The sequence below is a fragment of the Epargyreus clarus genome, unplaced genomic scaffold (genome assembly GCF_041222505.1).
Source record: "Epargyreus clarus isolate Ecla_fem2 unplaced genomic scaffold, WU_Ecla_fem_2.2 ptg000006l, whole genome shotgun sequence".
Classification (NCBI taxonomy): Eukaryota; Metazoa; Arthropoda; class Insecta; order Lepidoptera; family Hesperiidae; genus Epargyreus; species Epargyreus clarus.
In genome coordinates, this window is record NW_027332214.1 from 860,254 (window position 1) to 878,115 (window position 17,862).

A 17,862-nucleotide genomic window follows, 5' to 3' on the forward strand; every position below is an offset into this window, starting at 1 on the left:
TCGTATTTTATACGTTGTTCGGATGTTTTGTCGTGTCGTAGGCGTTTTGTGTTCGGTAATTGGATACGGGGATGCAGGGGTCGCCGGTCATAACCGGAGGCGTTATGTAAGCGATTATAACTTGATTTATGCTGTCTGTCGGTAACAGTCGCCGCGGGCTGGAGGCCCACCCTAATGTGATAGCGTTAATATGCATCAACACGCAGTGCGTGGTGTCGCTTGACTAATAGGTTATCACAATGATTTACAGAACTGAAAAGATAAAGTACTCGTTCAATAAAATATTGTAAACTCAGATAATTTTGTAGGAAAAACACTCCAATAACTACTTTTAAACAAATAGGAAGTCTAGATGTTAAGAGATAGATATTTCAACAAGATAGGAATAGCAAGTGTCTATCTGCCTTATCTAATTCTTCAAATCACGATACACCATCAATCATTAAATCAGAATATATAAGCTTATGCGAGGATACCTGAAGCCTAAATGTGCGTTGGTGATATAACTCTACCTCTTTGAAAAACTTGTTAAACACAGGGCGCATACTTACGGTCACGAGGTACGATTACAATAGACGCCCAGTGGCATATAGATGTTAATATAACTAAGAACATACCTGTGTGGGTGTTAGATGTATGAGCGAGGCGAGGTGCTCCCGTTCGGGCGCGGACAGGTACTTCTGCTGCTTAAACCGTCGCTCCAGCTCGTAGACCTGCGTCAAACCATACGGAATTATAATCATTCGTAACTCTAGTGTACCTCTTACATACGTACCTAAATAAATTGTAACTTGAGAAACGTCCTTGACCAACGGGTCTCGACGTCAATAAATAATTTATTATTGTTCCACTCATAAACAGAGGAGAATAAAATGAATTTTGATGAAATGAAATGAAATATATTGTATAGGCCAACGGCAGCACTTACAAATTGTCAGTTACAATATTTTCTTAAACTACTACCGGATCGGAACGCAACCTCTACTGAGAAGATCCGGTAAGAAACTCAGCGGGTTTGTCTTGTTTAATTTTAAAAATAATAATAAATAAGTATTATCTTTTTTTTTAAATGCCATTATTTTTACATATAATTAATAAAGCATTAGCTCCAGTATCTTGCTGTAGCGAATGCTTGATGTAGTTTAATCCGTAATTAATAATATTTATTCAGAATTTCCTTTTTACATTGTTAATTTACCAACTAAGTTTTGTGCTTATCTTTATATATATATTTCTTATGTGCGTGTGTATGTCACTGAACTCCTCCTAAACGACTGGACTGATTTTGATGAAATTTGTTGTGTGTGTTCAAGGGGACTTGAGAATGGTTTAGATTCACAATTTAGTCCGTGGGAAAAGGTTTTTTAATTAATTTTTAATTCGTAAGTAGTTATAGAATCGGAAACTATGCATTTGATCAAGTGATGATCTTTAGCAAAGTTGTTGTCCAAGAGCCCACAAAGGTTTGAGAGTTGGTAAGACCAATTTTCGACAGATGGCACCACTGTCATTCCAATGCAGGTACAAATTTTCCGTTTTATGTATGTCATATTATTTCTTTAAAATGCGGGCGAAGCCGCGGGCACCACTAGTAAATGTATAAGTTTCATTCCTGCAATATATTTGCAAAATACCTAGAAGCCTGATGTGCTAACACACATTAGGTTTTAAAATTCATAGGTAAGACCTATAAATGCACCTCCCAGTGGTAAAAAAATTACGTATTAAGGTTAAGAAGGATAAGAAGGAAGGTTAAGAAGAAGGAAACGATAAGGTACTTAAAAATGATACATTGCAGTTTATAGAAATAATAAAGTTATGCCTATTCTGATATTTTTATTTATTTAATAATTTTCATTTTTACAAATAATTTGATAAGTATGATGATGTGTTAATGAATGATCTATATTAGAACGCAATACCTCATCAGTTTCAATCAAGATGTATATTAGCTATAATATAACTTAACCATTCGGATCTAATAATACACGTAGGTATAAGGCCCTTGAGTTCAAACGGTATCTGGCACCTGAAATTCCGAAATTATTACCCTCCATACAAATTACGGCATAATTACAAATTCCACGTTACACCAGAAACAGTCACATCCAACATATTCATAGTTAAATACATAATTAAACATTCCGTTACCTGACGCCGGATTGCGTTAACTTGGCTATTTAATTTCGAGCCCCCTCCCGACCCCGCCCACTTCCGCCCAAGGCCCCGCCCACCGGAGGGTGAAAGATATACAGCCTATGTTATTCGCCCCGTGTAATTAATTCTATTCCGAGAAGTCGCTGCCGCTGTGTGCCCACACTGACACACAAACGCGATTTGCTTTTTTTGGGTTCCGTAATAAAAGAAACGCTACTAACCCTTCATCGTTCGTTTGTGTATCTGGTTGTCTTCCCTACCTATTTGGGACTGTGCTATCAATATTTGAACCGTAATAAAATTTTACTTTACAACAATATGTGTTATTTTGGCCAAGTTCCTAGAATATAGTAATAAAAAACCAAAGTTTAGACTCTACATTTTTTTGTTTTAGCTCTATAGAATAACCGTAATACGTAATACGTAAAAAGTACTACTTTTCTGTATCATTACCTAGTATTAGTAGTTATATTTTTTTTTTAATAAAACAACAAATAATAATAATTGTCAAAGTGTGACATTGCAATAATGATCCCAAAATGAAATTTAATTAAACACATTCTGTTACAAATACAGAAAATAGGTAAATGGTAGGTTAGAATAGAATTTATGTGATGGTACGGAATCCAATATGAGCTTGTCCGACTCACGCTTGGCTGGCATTTTGGATTGCAGCAATAACCAAGCACTTCTGACTTAGACTTCCGTGTTGCATTGAATGACGATAACGTGTCTAAACTAACTGTGACGAGGATACCTAGTTTGTAATTTTGAATAGTTTTTTGCGACATACTAAGCAATCAAAATTTCTTTTATGAAATTTAAATAACAAAGGTATACTGCTTGCTGTTAAATTAGAATTGTAGGTCGCCTCTGTAGGCACCACTGTCACACTTATTTCCCTCTTATTGCAGCAGTTGTAACATTGTTATAAAGAAAACTCCATAGTAGAGTGGTGTCCCCGCAGACTAATCTGAAAGGATCTACCATTTTGACATTTATACGTAGGTAAATTCGGTGTCTACCAATATGCACTTGGCCAGCGTGGTGGACTATGGCCTAATCCTTCTCATTCTGAGAGGAGACCCGTGCCCAGCAGTGGGACAGTAATGGGTTGATGATGATGAAATATTCGGTAAGATATTTTATTTTACTGTATTTATTTTCATTTTAGATTATAATTATTTCTACGTATTGCAAATGTCGCAAAGTATAAAAATACACAAATAAAAAGACAATTTGGCCTATTCCTCATTCTTCAGGAGGAATGAGGAACACAGGGTATGGAAGTTTCAGTATTTACATTAGTTACATATAGGAGGATTAATAATAAGTGACAAACAAAATCAAATTTTTTCGACGTTCCTTATAATTTTTATATAATCACTTTTGCGCCGTCAATGCCATGAATAGAGCCAGTTGATTATACATAGAAAATATGCAACCCGTCGAACAAGCGACTACTTACATATTATATAGGCTGCCACAAAGTAACATAGCAAGTAGCCCCAATAAAACGTTTGAGGACAGAGCCCCAACCTCCCCTGCGCCATAAACCTCACTGTTACGACCCGATAATGCCCTAGGTTTTACTACCGCGACACGCGGGTTCATGTTATACTTAGCTCCATCTGGCTGTATCCCCGTGCAAGGTTATAAGTGTTATGCAGAGAGGTATCTTCAGTTTTAAAATAACCTGTATCAACCCTCGAAGTCTCTCACTATTGCGTAAACATCACATTCATAACGCTGAGTCCAAAATACATTGATACACAGATGAAACATTTGAAATGTAACTAAATTTTATTTTAAGATTCCGCAAATAGAGCAGAATACAAATTTTATGAACACTTTATTCTCCATTTTTCCTATTTTGTCCTTAAAATATAAGTACTCGTGAATTAAAAATTAAATGGATTGTAGAAGTTTTGTTTGCCTACTAAAAAAGCTGCGATAATTGGCCTGTAACCCTTCGTGTGCCCTGCTAGGCATAAGTCTCTCCTCACAACTACAGGAAGGTTAGAGAATACCCAACGCTAATTGAACGCAGATTAGTAAAAGATAGGCACAATAATAAAATAATAACACAATATAAATTTTAGTACAATATTCACTTATAAAAAACGCCTTTTACAGAGAAATTAATGTTATAAAAAATATTTGTTACTAAGATCCATGGAGAAGTAAAATGCTGTTGTAGAGAGCGCTCCGGAGACTCTCCAGCGCTCTCGACTTGATCATGAACTTCAAGCTCGATGCTCACACACCACCCACGTGCCAGCTTATGATATAAAATCTTATATATTGAGTAAATTTATAGGGATGAATAGTTTACATATAAAAATGGATATTTACCTACGAATTTAGGGATACTTGTTTTATTTACCACGATTTTTCGTATAACATTAAAAAGTTTTTTTTACTTTTATCTTCCCCTAGTTGTGGGACAGACCCAAGCCCACCGGCAGTGATATTAGGAAAGGATTACAGGCAGATAGCCTAACGTCATATATGTTTTCCGATATTTATCTAATTTACATTTAATGTCGTCAGTAACCGAGCGATGCCCGATGCACTGTAGTGCCTGTCTCTACAATATCTATACACCTACATACTCGCTACAATTCTAGGAAGAAAGCCTAGATTCTAACTCTAGTCTCTATCATGATATATGTTACCGTCCCTAATTAATAATTATTATCTATCCAACATCTTGCCCATTTGTTTTTGAGTATTATTAGCTGGCGTACATCTACTAGTATAGCGCATTATACAGGCAATAAATAGATCTTTTTATTAATGTTCAGTATTTCGGACTGACTGGATAAATAAAGAGTAAATTCAAAATTTGAAATGTTGAGGTTTCGTTAAATTGAAACATTTCAATATTATATTTCTTTCCATCAACGCTGTTGCATATTATGAACTAATCATTTCACTATCATTTAGACAAAATAATAATAACATGAACAGATCATACAATGAGCAACGTTTACCAGGTGATCCCCCAGTTGTAATCGACAAACAACCCCCGCGTGGGGTGCGCAAATAAACTGCGAGCACTCGGTAGAAATGAACAAAAGTTTAGTTACGTGATCAGAATAAATTTGTAGCTGAGATCGTGGTACGGATCGGTAGTTGGAGTTAGATGGAGTAGCAGATGGTGAGCGAACGTAGGTAATGTTATTGCAAGATACGTAATAAAGAAATAAAAATAAGAGTAAAAATATAATTATAACATTGTTCGACGGTTTTAAACGGTTTTAGACGGTTTGTTGTAAGGCAAATACTTTTCAGGACGTTCCACTTATTGTCCGGGATAGCAACCCGTCTTTTACCGTTTTTAACAGGCCTTTTTTATAGTTGATTAGTACCTATTGGTAGATACGCTCACTGCAATACAATCTTAACAATAAATTATGTAATTTCTATCGCATATATGTAATTTCTATTTACGTTCTATCGCATAGACTCAGAATTTTGTCGCTATACTAAACCTATGCATATCATGGGACATAACAACTTGAGGTCGGAAACGGATGTTTTAGCATCACTTTCCTTGAGGATTTAATTCGAAACCCTCAACTCTCGTTTACCACAATATTCAAACAAGACAACAGTACCTACTGCCACTATAGGGACGATGGTGCTGTACTCTTAGAATCAGTTTTCAATCGAACATCCGTACATTACAATGATAAATAGTTCCCAAACGACCACCAGAGCCCGATGTAAATTTGTAAGGGCGTTACAAAGGATACTTTATTCTATGTACTAACGCTGTTATTAATAATCAATATATCCAATGCTTTGCATACCAATTGCATTAATTTGACAAATTCTTCATACAAGACAATGTCACATTTCGATCTTTGGGAGGCAAATTTGGATAGGTCCGTTAATAACAGGCGTAAACAAACCATATTCTAATGCTATAATAAAAGGTGGTGTGTAAATTCAGTTGTGAACTCACCTGAGCTTGGGTGAACAGCACTCGCCTCTTGCGGCGCTGCGCCAGCGGGAACTGCATGGGCTTGGCGTCGGGCCCCGCGCACGCGGCCAGCCCGCCCATGTTGTTCACGTGGCCCATGCCGCCTGACGTCGACGTCATCAGCCTGGAAACTGAACAGCCGCTTAGTGGTGCAGTTTAGCTGTTTGGCGGAGTTTAAGTTCCTGGGTTCGATTAGCGGACTTTCTGACGTGAGGATAGTTGTAACAAACGACAAAAATATAGTTTTTGTTTAGGGATATAGTCACTAGTATTTAGATACCTAAATTGTTATATCCACTTATTACTTTTAAACCTTACACTGCTTCTTCTAGTTCGTCAGACTTAGATAAGAGTTTCTTGTGGAACAAATTTAAGAATAATAAATCATAGTACCTAGTTCTTTGTAATTAATTATTGTCATCCAGTCATAGTATAAAATTGTAAGTCTCCGCATAGGCTTATAGGCTAGATATAATTACATGTGTACCTATATCATTTGAATACTTCTGGTAAATTACTGTAATAATTGGAATCAATATTCATTTATGCGGTCGTAGATTTACATCCCTACTTTAAAATCATTTGGTCGCACACAATTACTGTACCTACCTATTTCACTTAAACGTTACCTCAATTTTTATTTTACCGCAAAAATCGTAGTTTTTAACCGCAGTTTTGTAATTGTCGCCGTCTGTAATTCCGCAACTATGCAGTTACCGCAGTATTAAAGAGATGCAACCAGAATTTTGCGAATTCCAACTACATTTAATATTTTAATTACATTGTAACAAACCGCGCCAGCGTCCTATTATCATTGGGGAATGAAAAAAATTAATACTAGCGTGGTGAAATTAAACTCCTCGCGCTGGCAACATTTAAGTGCGAGCCCGCCATTTTCCCTAATGACACTAGACCGTTCCCGCGCCGCAGTGCCTGGGATTTTTATTTTAGGTACCTACTTCTCGAAATTAAAATCGTCGTTTGTTTGTTGTTTACATCATGCGATGGTAGGGTTGCTGGCGAGAGATATTCATTCCTACGTCTAATTGTAGGTACCTACTTACCTAGACCTAGTAATTCCTGCGCTAATTCAAAAGTTAAAAGTGCCACTTACATTATCCAATAACACTTAATGTCGGAAAATCGTCAACAGCTGGTGCGAGTTTAGATGTAGAGTAAGTGATTACATAAGTATCTTACATTCTTACTTCTTTGGTACGAGAACTTTTAGATTCATTATATTAAAAAGTTTTAAGTATGGACAATAGTAATGTAGACTTATCAGTAATACCTATTATATTACTTTAATATCTATATACGATATATATATATAGGATATGGATGGTAAATCTCTTACCAATTTAGCCCAAACTCGAGGGATTTACTAAGAAATGAACCATGCACCTGCTGGCTCCATCATCAGATCTGCTCCAAGATGTCATATTATAGTATTGTCATTCAAATTACATACATGTACGAAGTTTCACTTCGAAACGACACTTCAAAGTAGGTAAAAATTGACTTAATAAATTGTATTACTTTGTTTGCTAGTTAGTTACTAAATTGTTTTTTTACAAATGAAGAATGACATTTTTAAGTGTGTAACTAGGTAATAATGTGATTTAGTACTGCCTGACACGTTGTGAGTCGGTAGAAACCGTAATTTAAATAAAAACTCGATCATTACGTTTTAGTTGGTTTCAGTCCCTTTCATGCAAAAACGGTCTTAACTTTTTTTCCTTCAACTTTAAAGGGTAAGTGTGGTACCTTTTTGAAATCTCTATTAACTGGACATATTTTTTTGCGCAATGTACACTTATAGTCCAGTACATTTTTTTTCACCGCGACGAGTCAAAGTTGAGAGAAAAATAGTAAAAAAATTAAAATCTAAAAATATCCCTATTTTTTTCATAGTTCCTTTACATTTTTTAAACAATTTACATTTCAATATGATAGACCAACTATCTGATAGTATTTAACAGAAAAAATAAACACTGCATCACCAAATTTGTACACGCAGTTAACGAAAGAAGATGAAGAGGGCTGAATTTCTCAAAAAATCTAAAACAATTGATAGTGCAAAAACGGTGACACTTTTATTAAGGTATTTTTTTTTCCCAGAGAGGTCAGACCCTCACCTATGTTCTCCCCAAGTTTGTCGTGGTACTTACGGGACACCCTGTATATATATATATTTTTTCTTCTTCTCGAGGGGGAAACCTTCAAAAGGTACCCGACGACGTGGGAGCGACGCCGGGTTATGTGGGATTTTTACCGCACTAAAACCCCCCCGGTGGCCGTCCTCAACGCTTGTTGAAGAACTCCGGGATTTCCAACGGAACACAACCGGAGCCCTCCAAGCGCGATGCCCAACGGGCTCTACCCTGGGGGAGCAGTTTTCGCTCCTCCCACACCACGTAGTGTTTACGACGGTATGCGACCACACATACCGCCGTCCTTCCCGGGGTCGCTTGCTGGACAGTTCGAGCTCCCACTCTTGCCGTCCGCAACCCCGGAAGCCCCCTTTTAGTCGCCTCCTACGACAGGCAGGGGATACCGTAGCCCTATTCTAGTCCCGGAACTACAGGGACAATATACGATATATACGAGTATAATTTCATGTTATGCCAAGTTGCAATCAAAATATACCTATATACCTATTTAGGGATAAAGTAATCTTACATCGGAACTCGGGCTTTAAGCAATCTGGTAAGAGATCCTCAACGGTGTCGCTTTATGGCCTTATATTTAAAGTACATGTTAACGTGTTAATAACACGTACTAACAATCGCCAACAAAGGCATCAAAGGCTAATCATATGCTCGAGAGTTCAAGTTTTAATCATTCGAAACGAGTTCACAGTTTTAAATGAAAAACCTGATTTTGAAGAGAGACGCATCAATTATGGCCTTGTAACACACATAAGCACAAAAGTGCACACCGTATTTGCTCTTAGGATCGTATCATTTTATTGTAGCGTCGGCAGTTGCGTTCAGTTCGAGCAGACCCGCACAGCAGCAATATTCCACACATTATACCTCGACGAATTCACCGCTCATTCTATTTACACAACACTCCAATGTCGAAAAGGGTCTTTCAATAAAATATAACTCCCCATTCTGTCTTACGTTGCCATTGTCCGACCTCCGTGGCTGTGTTTCGGCTGTATTGTGTGATATCGTTGCTCCGATCGAAAAAAGTTTCGAGCTACTCTATGCCCGTTGGAACCGCCATTCAAATGTCAATGAGCCACCGGACATTTTGTTATCGTGTTCGATCTCGTAGATGGCAGTTTAATTTGAAAAAGATTTGAAACGTTGCGCTATTTGGGTCGAAATCCTTTACGAGGGCGTCGATAGATTTGAACGGTTAATGATACGTGAATTGATGTTTACAAACATTTCATTCATTGTACGAATACAATTGAGTGGGTAGTAAACATTTTTAGATACCTATCGAATTGTAGAGATTTCATTAATGAGATGTTTAGATTTTTTTTATAGTTTGCTCGGAAAGGAAGTAATTATTTAATTAAGTTTTATCTTTATATTAAAATGTTTAGGTTAAAACAAGGCCGTATTTACTTGCGAGATAAATTATTTAACCATGAATGTTACTTACTTTACATTACTTTAAATGTTGCTTAGGTTAAAGTAATCTTCCAAAATTTACCAAGATTTTTTTTACTAAATCAATATTATATACTTTTGAAGACAATTATCATATTTGAAATATGAAAATACTAATTGATTGAAAATATTAAAATACACAATGGTACTGCAGGTAGGTATCTACTAACTAACAATACCGACAGATCACAGGTAAGCATTGATTTGACGGGCACAGCAAATCTACGAATATGTAATACCAAATCATCAGAAATCGGTACCTACCGATACCTATCAAGTACCTTCTTGTAGTATATCTTAACATTGACAATGGCGCCTATAACTGATGCAGATGGACCGGCGTCGGGTGGACCGTGTTTTGACAACAAATAGTTCGGTAATCGAAATGGGGTCGCGTCGTGTCCGAGCCAGGGTGTCTGCTTATTATACGTGTTTATACTAGCTTGGGTCCAAAACCCGTCAAATGTATGTAAAGAAAATGCTTATTGTGAACTAAAATTGGTATTAACTAAGACTTCTTTTGGGTCCAGAGACCTGCATATTTTTTAAGAAGGTATAGTTGTTAAAGAAGTTAAACATTGTTTCTTTTGATATTAGACCTGCTATTAAATGACAACCTTTATATTAAAAACGTTATAAAATACTGTACGGTAAAAAAATACTGTTGTGTTAAATTTAAGTTCAAATTAATATTTTACTTAGCTATTTGGTAGGTAGACGGGTGTTGATTGTAGAGTCACTTGAATATTTGCAACAGAGACGTCGCTAATACATCGCTTGTTTTTAATACGAGCACTTTTTGGTAGTTTTCACGTCTTGCACGGAAATAAGGAGCATGCAAATTGATTAATGGAGTACTGCTACGAATCCAAATGATGTGGATCATGTGAATGGAACCTCGTCCTACAGAGCAGTTAGACGGGGGAACGAAAACGTATGTATCCGATACAACAATGCTTTTATAGGACACCTACCTAATTCCCTGCCTACCTGTTTCCCATAATCAACGACAATTCTAAGCAAAAGCAATAAGTAGGTTACCATTGATAAGATTACACTAAATCTTACAAGCTGCCTAATTGAAAAGTAGCTTAATTTCAGCCGATCAACGTAACTTTGGCGCGCTTCGCTTGGTTTGTCCGTTTGAACTTTATTTGAACCACTAAAAACTTGCCACCCCAAAGGGCTTGAAGATTATTAGAGTCGGGGGCATCCCTCGTGCGTTTGATGACTGGCCAATTGGCGTGAAATTGGCCGGGACTGCGTGCGCCTGACGGGTACCGGTGACCGCTCGATTCTACAATTAGTGACGCGGATATGTTAAAACTTGGTAGTGGGGTGCGAATGTAAAGAGTCATAACGAATAATTGAATCTTCAAAATAAACTTTAGGAAATGTCGCTTGCTGATTGAACAGCAGTGAGAGTTAGTGACAGTAGAAATCTAAATGATAATGGAATTATTTTTAAAATATGTGATTAGGTACAAAATACAAATACCTACTTAACTTCGTAACGGCAACATGCTTGAGAACTTGAAATTGTATTAAAAAAGCATTAACATAGATGGAAATGGAATGCCAAAATATAAAAATGACGGCAAAGGTAAAATTGACAACTTCAAATTGATTTCGAAAAGCATTCCAAAAAATCCCGTAGCGGATGGAAAAGTCAAAACTCGTATTTCATTTTGTTAGTTACAACTGTATTGTAACTGTATCCCTAAGGATAATCACATGCGAAATAAAAATGACTGCCAAATAAGACACGGATAATCAAAGGCATATTGAAGAAGTAGACAAAACAAACATTTTAAAAATCACATTCAATATGACGCTAAGTGCTACTTAGTTATGCACTGTATCAGAGACATAAGAACTGAATAAATAGTTACTTCTTACTAGTTATTATACAAGGTTGCTTGACTCGTTTGCCCCACAAATATTTGTACCCATTTTTATCCTGAAACTGTTAGTTATCAAGGATATTTTATAATTTCCAAGCCTAGAAATGAGTATTTAGTACTTATTGGTATTCAAATTTAAAATTAATTTTGGTAAATAATTGTAGGTACCTATATAATTAATTGTAAATATCATAATCATAGTTGTTTATTTCCGATCATTGGATTTTTACATAGTTTTGTGTTTAACATACATATTTTTAATGCTCTCAAAAAAGGCTCTACCAACGGTTGCATTTTGGACACTGCTAGCTGTGGCCAAAATTACATACCTGCTCAATGAGAAGTAGCAAGTTAAATATGTAGATATCAAACAACTAATGATCTACCTGATGTTTCGAAGATGTTAGGGGAGTCAAAATAATAGAGCCACAAAACAGAGCAAACTTACTACTGCGGTTATAGGACACAAAGCAGAGCTTACTAATGCGGTTATAGGATAAAATATAGCTTGTGTCTATTGTGAGAACTTTGAATGTCTCTACCACCAATATGAAAAGATATCTAATATGTATGTATTTTACAAAGAATTTTAATAACGTCATGCTCTCGACTCGAAATTGAGCTCCGGACAGATGACGGGGTCCCGCGCTCGCGAACACATTAGTCGTGGGTCAATATTAGTCAAAGCATCACATAGTAACCACAGGGCTGTCAATTACCACTGAGACAAGTAAGGAATGGAATTGAAAATTGTGATGCCGTGGAAGAGATGCTACTAGTGTAGATAGAGACTGACACGGTTGAGCCACAACGAGGCAAGATATATACAATACAATATTACATAATGTAGGATACTTCGTGTAAGGTAATGTAAGGAAGAAATGTTTTTATTTAAAATATATAAGCAACATTCATTTGTGTCACTGTAGCAGTAGTGAAAAAAAACAATATAGATAACAAATGACAAAAGTACAACATTAAAATTGCGATAATATACCTACTAGAATACAAAAATAGGTTAGACGTATATAAGTATTTTTCACTTTTAAGTTAAGAATGTAGAGCTAAAATACCGAGCATTATTACCATCTTATTGGTACTGCTGAGGCAACCCTATAAGACTTGTCACCGTACCGGTCCCTCGGTAGCAAAAATTCTGTACACAAACATGGAAATTTTATTATAAATCAAATATAAGGTGAGAACTGTGGATCAAATCGCAGTTTTGTAAGAAATGAAATGTTGAAGGTATAATAGAAAGTTTTTTACGGGATTTTTACATGTAATGATGATGAAACATCAGTGCTCAAATCTTATTATCACCATACGGATTTTCAAAGATGTCATGAAATCAATTTTAGTGTTGTAATTATTTTAAAGTGGGTTTTATATTAAACGATATCCTTGCAAACGTAAGTGTCTTAAATAAACATGAAAAAATTACACTTAAGTTGCTTCCATAAAAAAAATCCTTTGTTCATAACTATTATAAAAATTGAAAAAAAAAACAGAATCTGTATTCTGCAGCTTAGCCAAAATCACCATAACAACAGCAACAATCGATTCTAATCGTATTAAAATCGACGCTACGCCTGTTCCCCCCACGACAGAGTATCTGCGAGTGTTGCCAGCGCTAAATAAACGTCCGCGCGCAAATTGTGCGTGAATAAACACTGGCAATAATAGCAGTATTGTGTTACGATCACTCCCCTCGCAGAGCACATTGTGCGTATCATATCTGGCGCGCTTGATCGGAAAACGAGCCCAAATGTGTCTTGTTATCACTGCACATTTTGAAACAACGTAAAAGTTAATATTTTTAAATGTTACTTTATTTTACTTTACTTTTTAAACATAACTTTACCGATATCAAATGTACCTATTTGATTGCATTCATAATACATACGAGTACCTACTATTGTTACTTGCGTAACGAAAAAGGAATAAATGGAACAAAATTATTGTAACTTGAAAATTAAAAAAGATACCTAACAGTACCTACTATAAGCAATATTCCACCACCGATAGACATCAAATTGGAAAATAAGGCATAAAAAGTAAACCAATTTTGAAAGACAAAAAATTTCCATGCACGAACTTAACGCGGTCGGGAAATGGAACGGCAAACATTTTCACGGCGGGCTATTTCCTTCAATGTTGCTACACTAAAGAAAGATAAACTGCGGCCGTCTGCCGCTGACGCGTCCACTCGCCGCGCATTAGGCGCGCCTACATGGAAACTAAGTGTGTCACACACTTATTTTTTCCCCGCGGCAGTTTTAATTTCAGCAAGCTGACCGTGTGCGAGTGTCTCTGACGCCGTTTGATGTATGGCAACACTCGACGTTGCAGGTATCGAGCTTTTAACAGGCGTGTAATTTAATGAAAAACTGTTGCATTTTTCAATAAAAATACATGACACTTTGACCGCTCATCCTCGAATTAAATTATATATAATTAATATAAAACTAGTTTTAACTTTCAAAGCTTTGACACGTTAAATTATTACTGATGTGTGCGTTTTAAAACGTTGCATAAATATTGAAGCTAGGGTATAAACAGAACGAGTAGCTACTTTTAATCCTAGTTCAGCGCAAGCGAAGCTTGCCAAGCTTTTTTATTTCTAATTCAAATTCGAAGGTGTCGTTGACATTCGATACAAGAATCACTTCACGAAGTATCTACTCGAGTGGAGAGCGTTGTATTTATCTTTATTTCTCTTGCATCGCATTACCACGGAGCAAGAATAATTTTACTCGGTTGAGCCTTCGACTGCATCGACCGCATGCTATTTGCGGACGTGAGGCCTTATGTTTACTCAGCCAAGACTCTAGTGGTGGACAAACACGGGACCGATCGGTCGGAATTGCTTATTTTGTCTCTGCCTACACAACTAGGGAGTTGACGTACAGGTATGGAAGCCGGGCATACCTCAGAGTAGCGATTTATGTCCGTTTGAAGAAAAAAATACATTTTTGTCGTTATAATACGGTGGACGGCATTAGGAGCATGTTTTTTTTGTACTCTCAGGCCGCTCACAAGGTTTACCGTTTTAATCTGGGTTTTCTGTCCTTATTGTTAAGCCAATTATTTATCTTACATTGTTAATTAAATTTAATTGAATCTTTTGCTAACATTTTGCGGCATTACTATTCTATAGTTTCCAAAATACTACTTACGAGTAAAAAACTCTACTTTATAAATCATTGATTTTTTTTATATGTGTGAGAGCTTTTAAATACAAGTAAGTATACGCCATAAATACTTTATTTTATTTAAATGCCACATTTATGTAATTATTTCATTGATCTTTCACTTTACTTAGTAGGTATATGTCCCCTATAAACTAAGCAAACTATTGTACAACTTCACGATGTCAAATATCATTCATCACCATTATAACGAAGCTGAACACGTGAAGAGGATTCAGAAAACAGTTTATAATATCTCGGAGCAAGCAATTAATTGTACTAACACACTCGAGCGGCCAAGACGCTCATTAAATGTGCCGCGCTATACAAACACCACAGCACAGTCAGCTGATCAATATTGATTTGTTTTCATTGCTATGACTTTTCAGTGCATATATACTATTTATGAAAACTATATCGATAAAATATGTTAACTGTACTTATTTAATTGGCTCTACATTATTTATGAAAAAGTAAATTCATCTATTTCTCTAATTTCTAATTTTATCTATACCTCCCTGATGCCTAATTGATTGCACCATTTGTACTCAGATTAAAGATCCTGAATAAAAAGATTTAACTAAGTTGCTTCTATTGTTGTTATAATAGTACAATACTGAATGCACCTGCTAAGCTTAGGAGCAATTATTACCGGATTTACGTCACGCGTCAGCTAGGTACGCTTCGTTTCCCGCCTAATTTTCGACCGCCATCTTTGTTTTCAATTCTATGTCTATGCTCTTAAGAGGACGAGTAAGACAATTTATTTTTGTTTGCCCAATCAGTATGTTTGCACTTTCTCTCAGACTACTGGGTTCGTATAGAATACAGATTACTTTTCGGTTATTGTCTTTTGTCTACCGGTTCGAGTGCCACTAGTTGACGGGTCAGCGCCATCTTGAATCGAGTGCACTTTTGAAATTAGTTTGCGACTGGCAATAATTGATTTGCACTGACCGTCAATAAACCAGTCGCAAAAAGAAGTTGGGTATCATGAATTACATTTTATCTTCATTTTCAGTATTTAAATATTATTTCTCTTTGCTTTTTTCTTAGTGATCCTTCTAGACGAATGAAGTTAATTAAGTTAAAATTATATACGTAACTTTTACCTTATGCAAAAGTTGTTTTTTTATTATTGTTTAGCGATAATATATTCCTATGAAAGTTAAAAAAAAACTTTACGAATAACAACATCGTACCTATATACATTTTTAGAGGGTTTTTACATATTGTCATTTTTAAGTAATAAAGACTAATCGAAATATTCTAAATTCAAAATTAAAACAGTTAAAGTAGTCAATAATAAGTAAATCACACCACATTAAACAAGAGGGTAGCTCCCAGCGTGCACCTGTGCCAACCGATATCGCTTCCGACTCCCGTGCCGCCGTGCCGGGCCGTGCCGTGTCGGGTTACAGCAATAAGTAATTGAGCAGACGCGTTGTCACGCATTCGAGTTTTTATGCCCTTACTTCCACTTCAGGGAGGTCGATATCAATATTGTATTCTCGTAGTAGGATGAGGTACCGCGGTATTGTCTACCCTCTAGTATAGAGCGCCGGTGTTAACTAAAAAAACTATTGACTGACGGTCAAGACAGGAATGTCTATTAATAGTTGTTAGTTCTATTAATAAAATGTATGTAAATAAATAATAATTAATTAAATTTTTGTTTTGGTACCATGTCAATGTGCTTAATTTCTAAAATCCACAATCCATTTTTTTTATTTTTATATTTTTATAAATCTCTATAATTTGTTCTTTGGGGAGAAATTGTAAATTTAGGAAATGAGAATTTACTGAAAACTTTTTCTTTAGAATTCAAACTTGGTATTGTTACCTACTCCCAAGTATCTATTTAATACCTATCTACTACCCAGAACAACCTAGTACCTATAACCCTACCCTTTGTTCTACCTACACACACAATGATAGAACAAAATGTAAGTAATCGTTTAGTTTTGTAACTACCTAAATGAAAATATAAGTTGCAGTAGGTAATGGACTAAATGCACATATCTGGGTGTCCCTAGTCTAAGGTTACAAAGATTCTGGAACGGAGACCGGGCACGCAAGTTTTACTTTGTGTTTTCATGGCAGCTAATGGTGTTGACAATGGGATTAACTACCGCGGCAATTTGAGATCGATTTTTTGTTTGTTTTTAACCTCAAGTTACTTATTTTACGTATCAACTATAATACTGGTATAAAGAATGTGTTATTTCGGAAAAAAAGTTTACAGAAGTTATAAAAACACGATGTGAACAAACCTATTATTATATCAAAACAGTGATTATTTGACCGATACTTATGTAGTCTGATGTAGCTCCAGCTCTACATGACCATTGACCATGTAGATGTATGTAATAGACTCATTACTCGTAAATTCCGTAAGTTATCATTATGTATGAATTGTTATGCGAATACCTATAATCTATATGTGTTATAGAGTGTCTTTCGCCGCTTCTATTTCCTAACACATCTTCGGAAGTGGTGGTAGATTATATTGGCGTTATGAAAACAATTTAATAGTTATATTTTTACTTATTAGGTACCTACAGTTTTTCAATTGTTTTATTTATTTATTGCATCACCTTTAAAGAGAAATGAACAAAAGGTTAAACTTAATAACTGATGGCAATCTCTACCAGTCAACCCTGGGTGGATGTAGAGATTTTGCACGAACGAAGTTAAGGTAAATTATATACATAATTTATAGACTATTATAAATTCAGATTTGTCCGACGTTATAAAAACAGCTGTTACGTCAATTTTAGTCCAAATTACCGTGTTCTCGCTGATTTAATTTCCTACTAAGAATTAAAATATGACTTTATAATTCGACTTAATTTAAGTGATCCATTATTTATATATCTATGTAGGTTGTTAAGCTACTTCATAAGCATAATTCAGTTATACTTCAAATTAAATTAGTTGTATTTATTAATCATAGATAAGTATTGATATCTGACCGCCTTGTAATTGAA

At 35.7% G+C, this 17,862-nt stretch overlaps 1 protein-coding gene across 2 annotated transcripts in view; it reads right to left on the bottom strand.

Annotated features, from left to right (window-relative positions):
* Positions 1 to 17,862, bottom strand: part of LOC140742610 (homeobox protein Nkx-2.4) — a 44,326-nt gene that overhangs the window by 14,384 nt on the left and 12,080 nt on the right. For both annotated transcript variants that reach the window (XM_073073540.1, XM_073073541.1), the window contains exons 3-4: positions 6,131 to 6,279; positions 618 to 713 (exon numbers count right to left, since the gene is read on the bottom strand). In XM_073073540.1, coding sequence (XP_072929641.1) covers positions 618 to 713; positions 6,131 to 6,279 — 245 coding nt within the window. The remainder of the gene's footprint in view (positions 1 to 617; positions 714 to 6,130; positions 6,280 to 17,862) is intronic.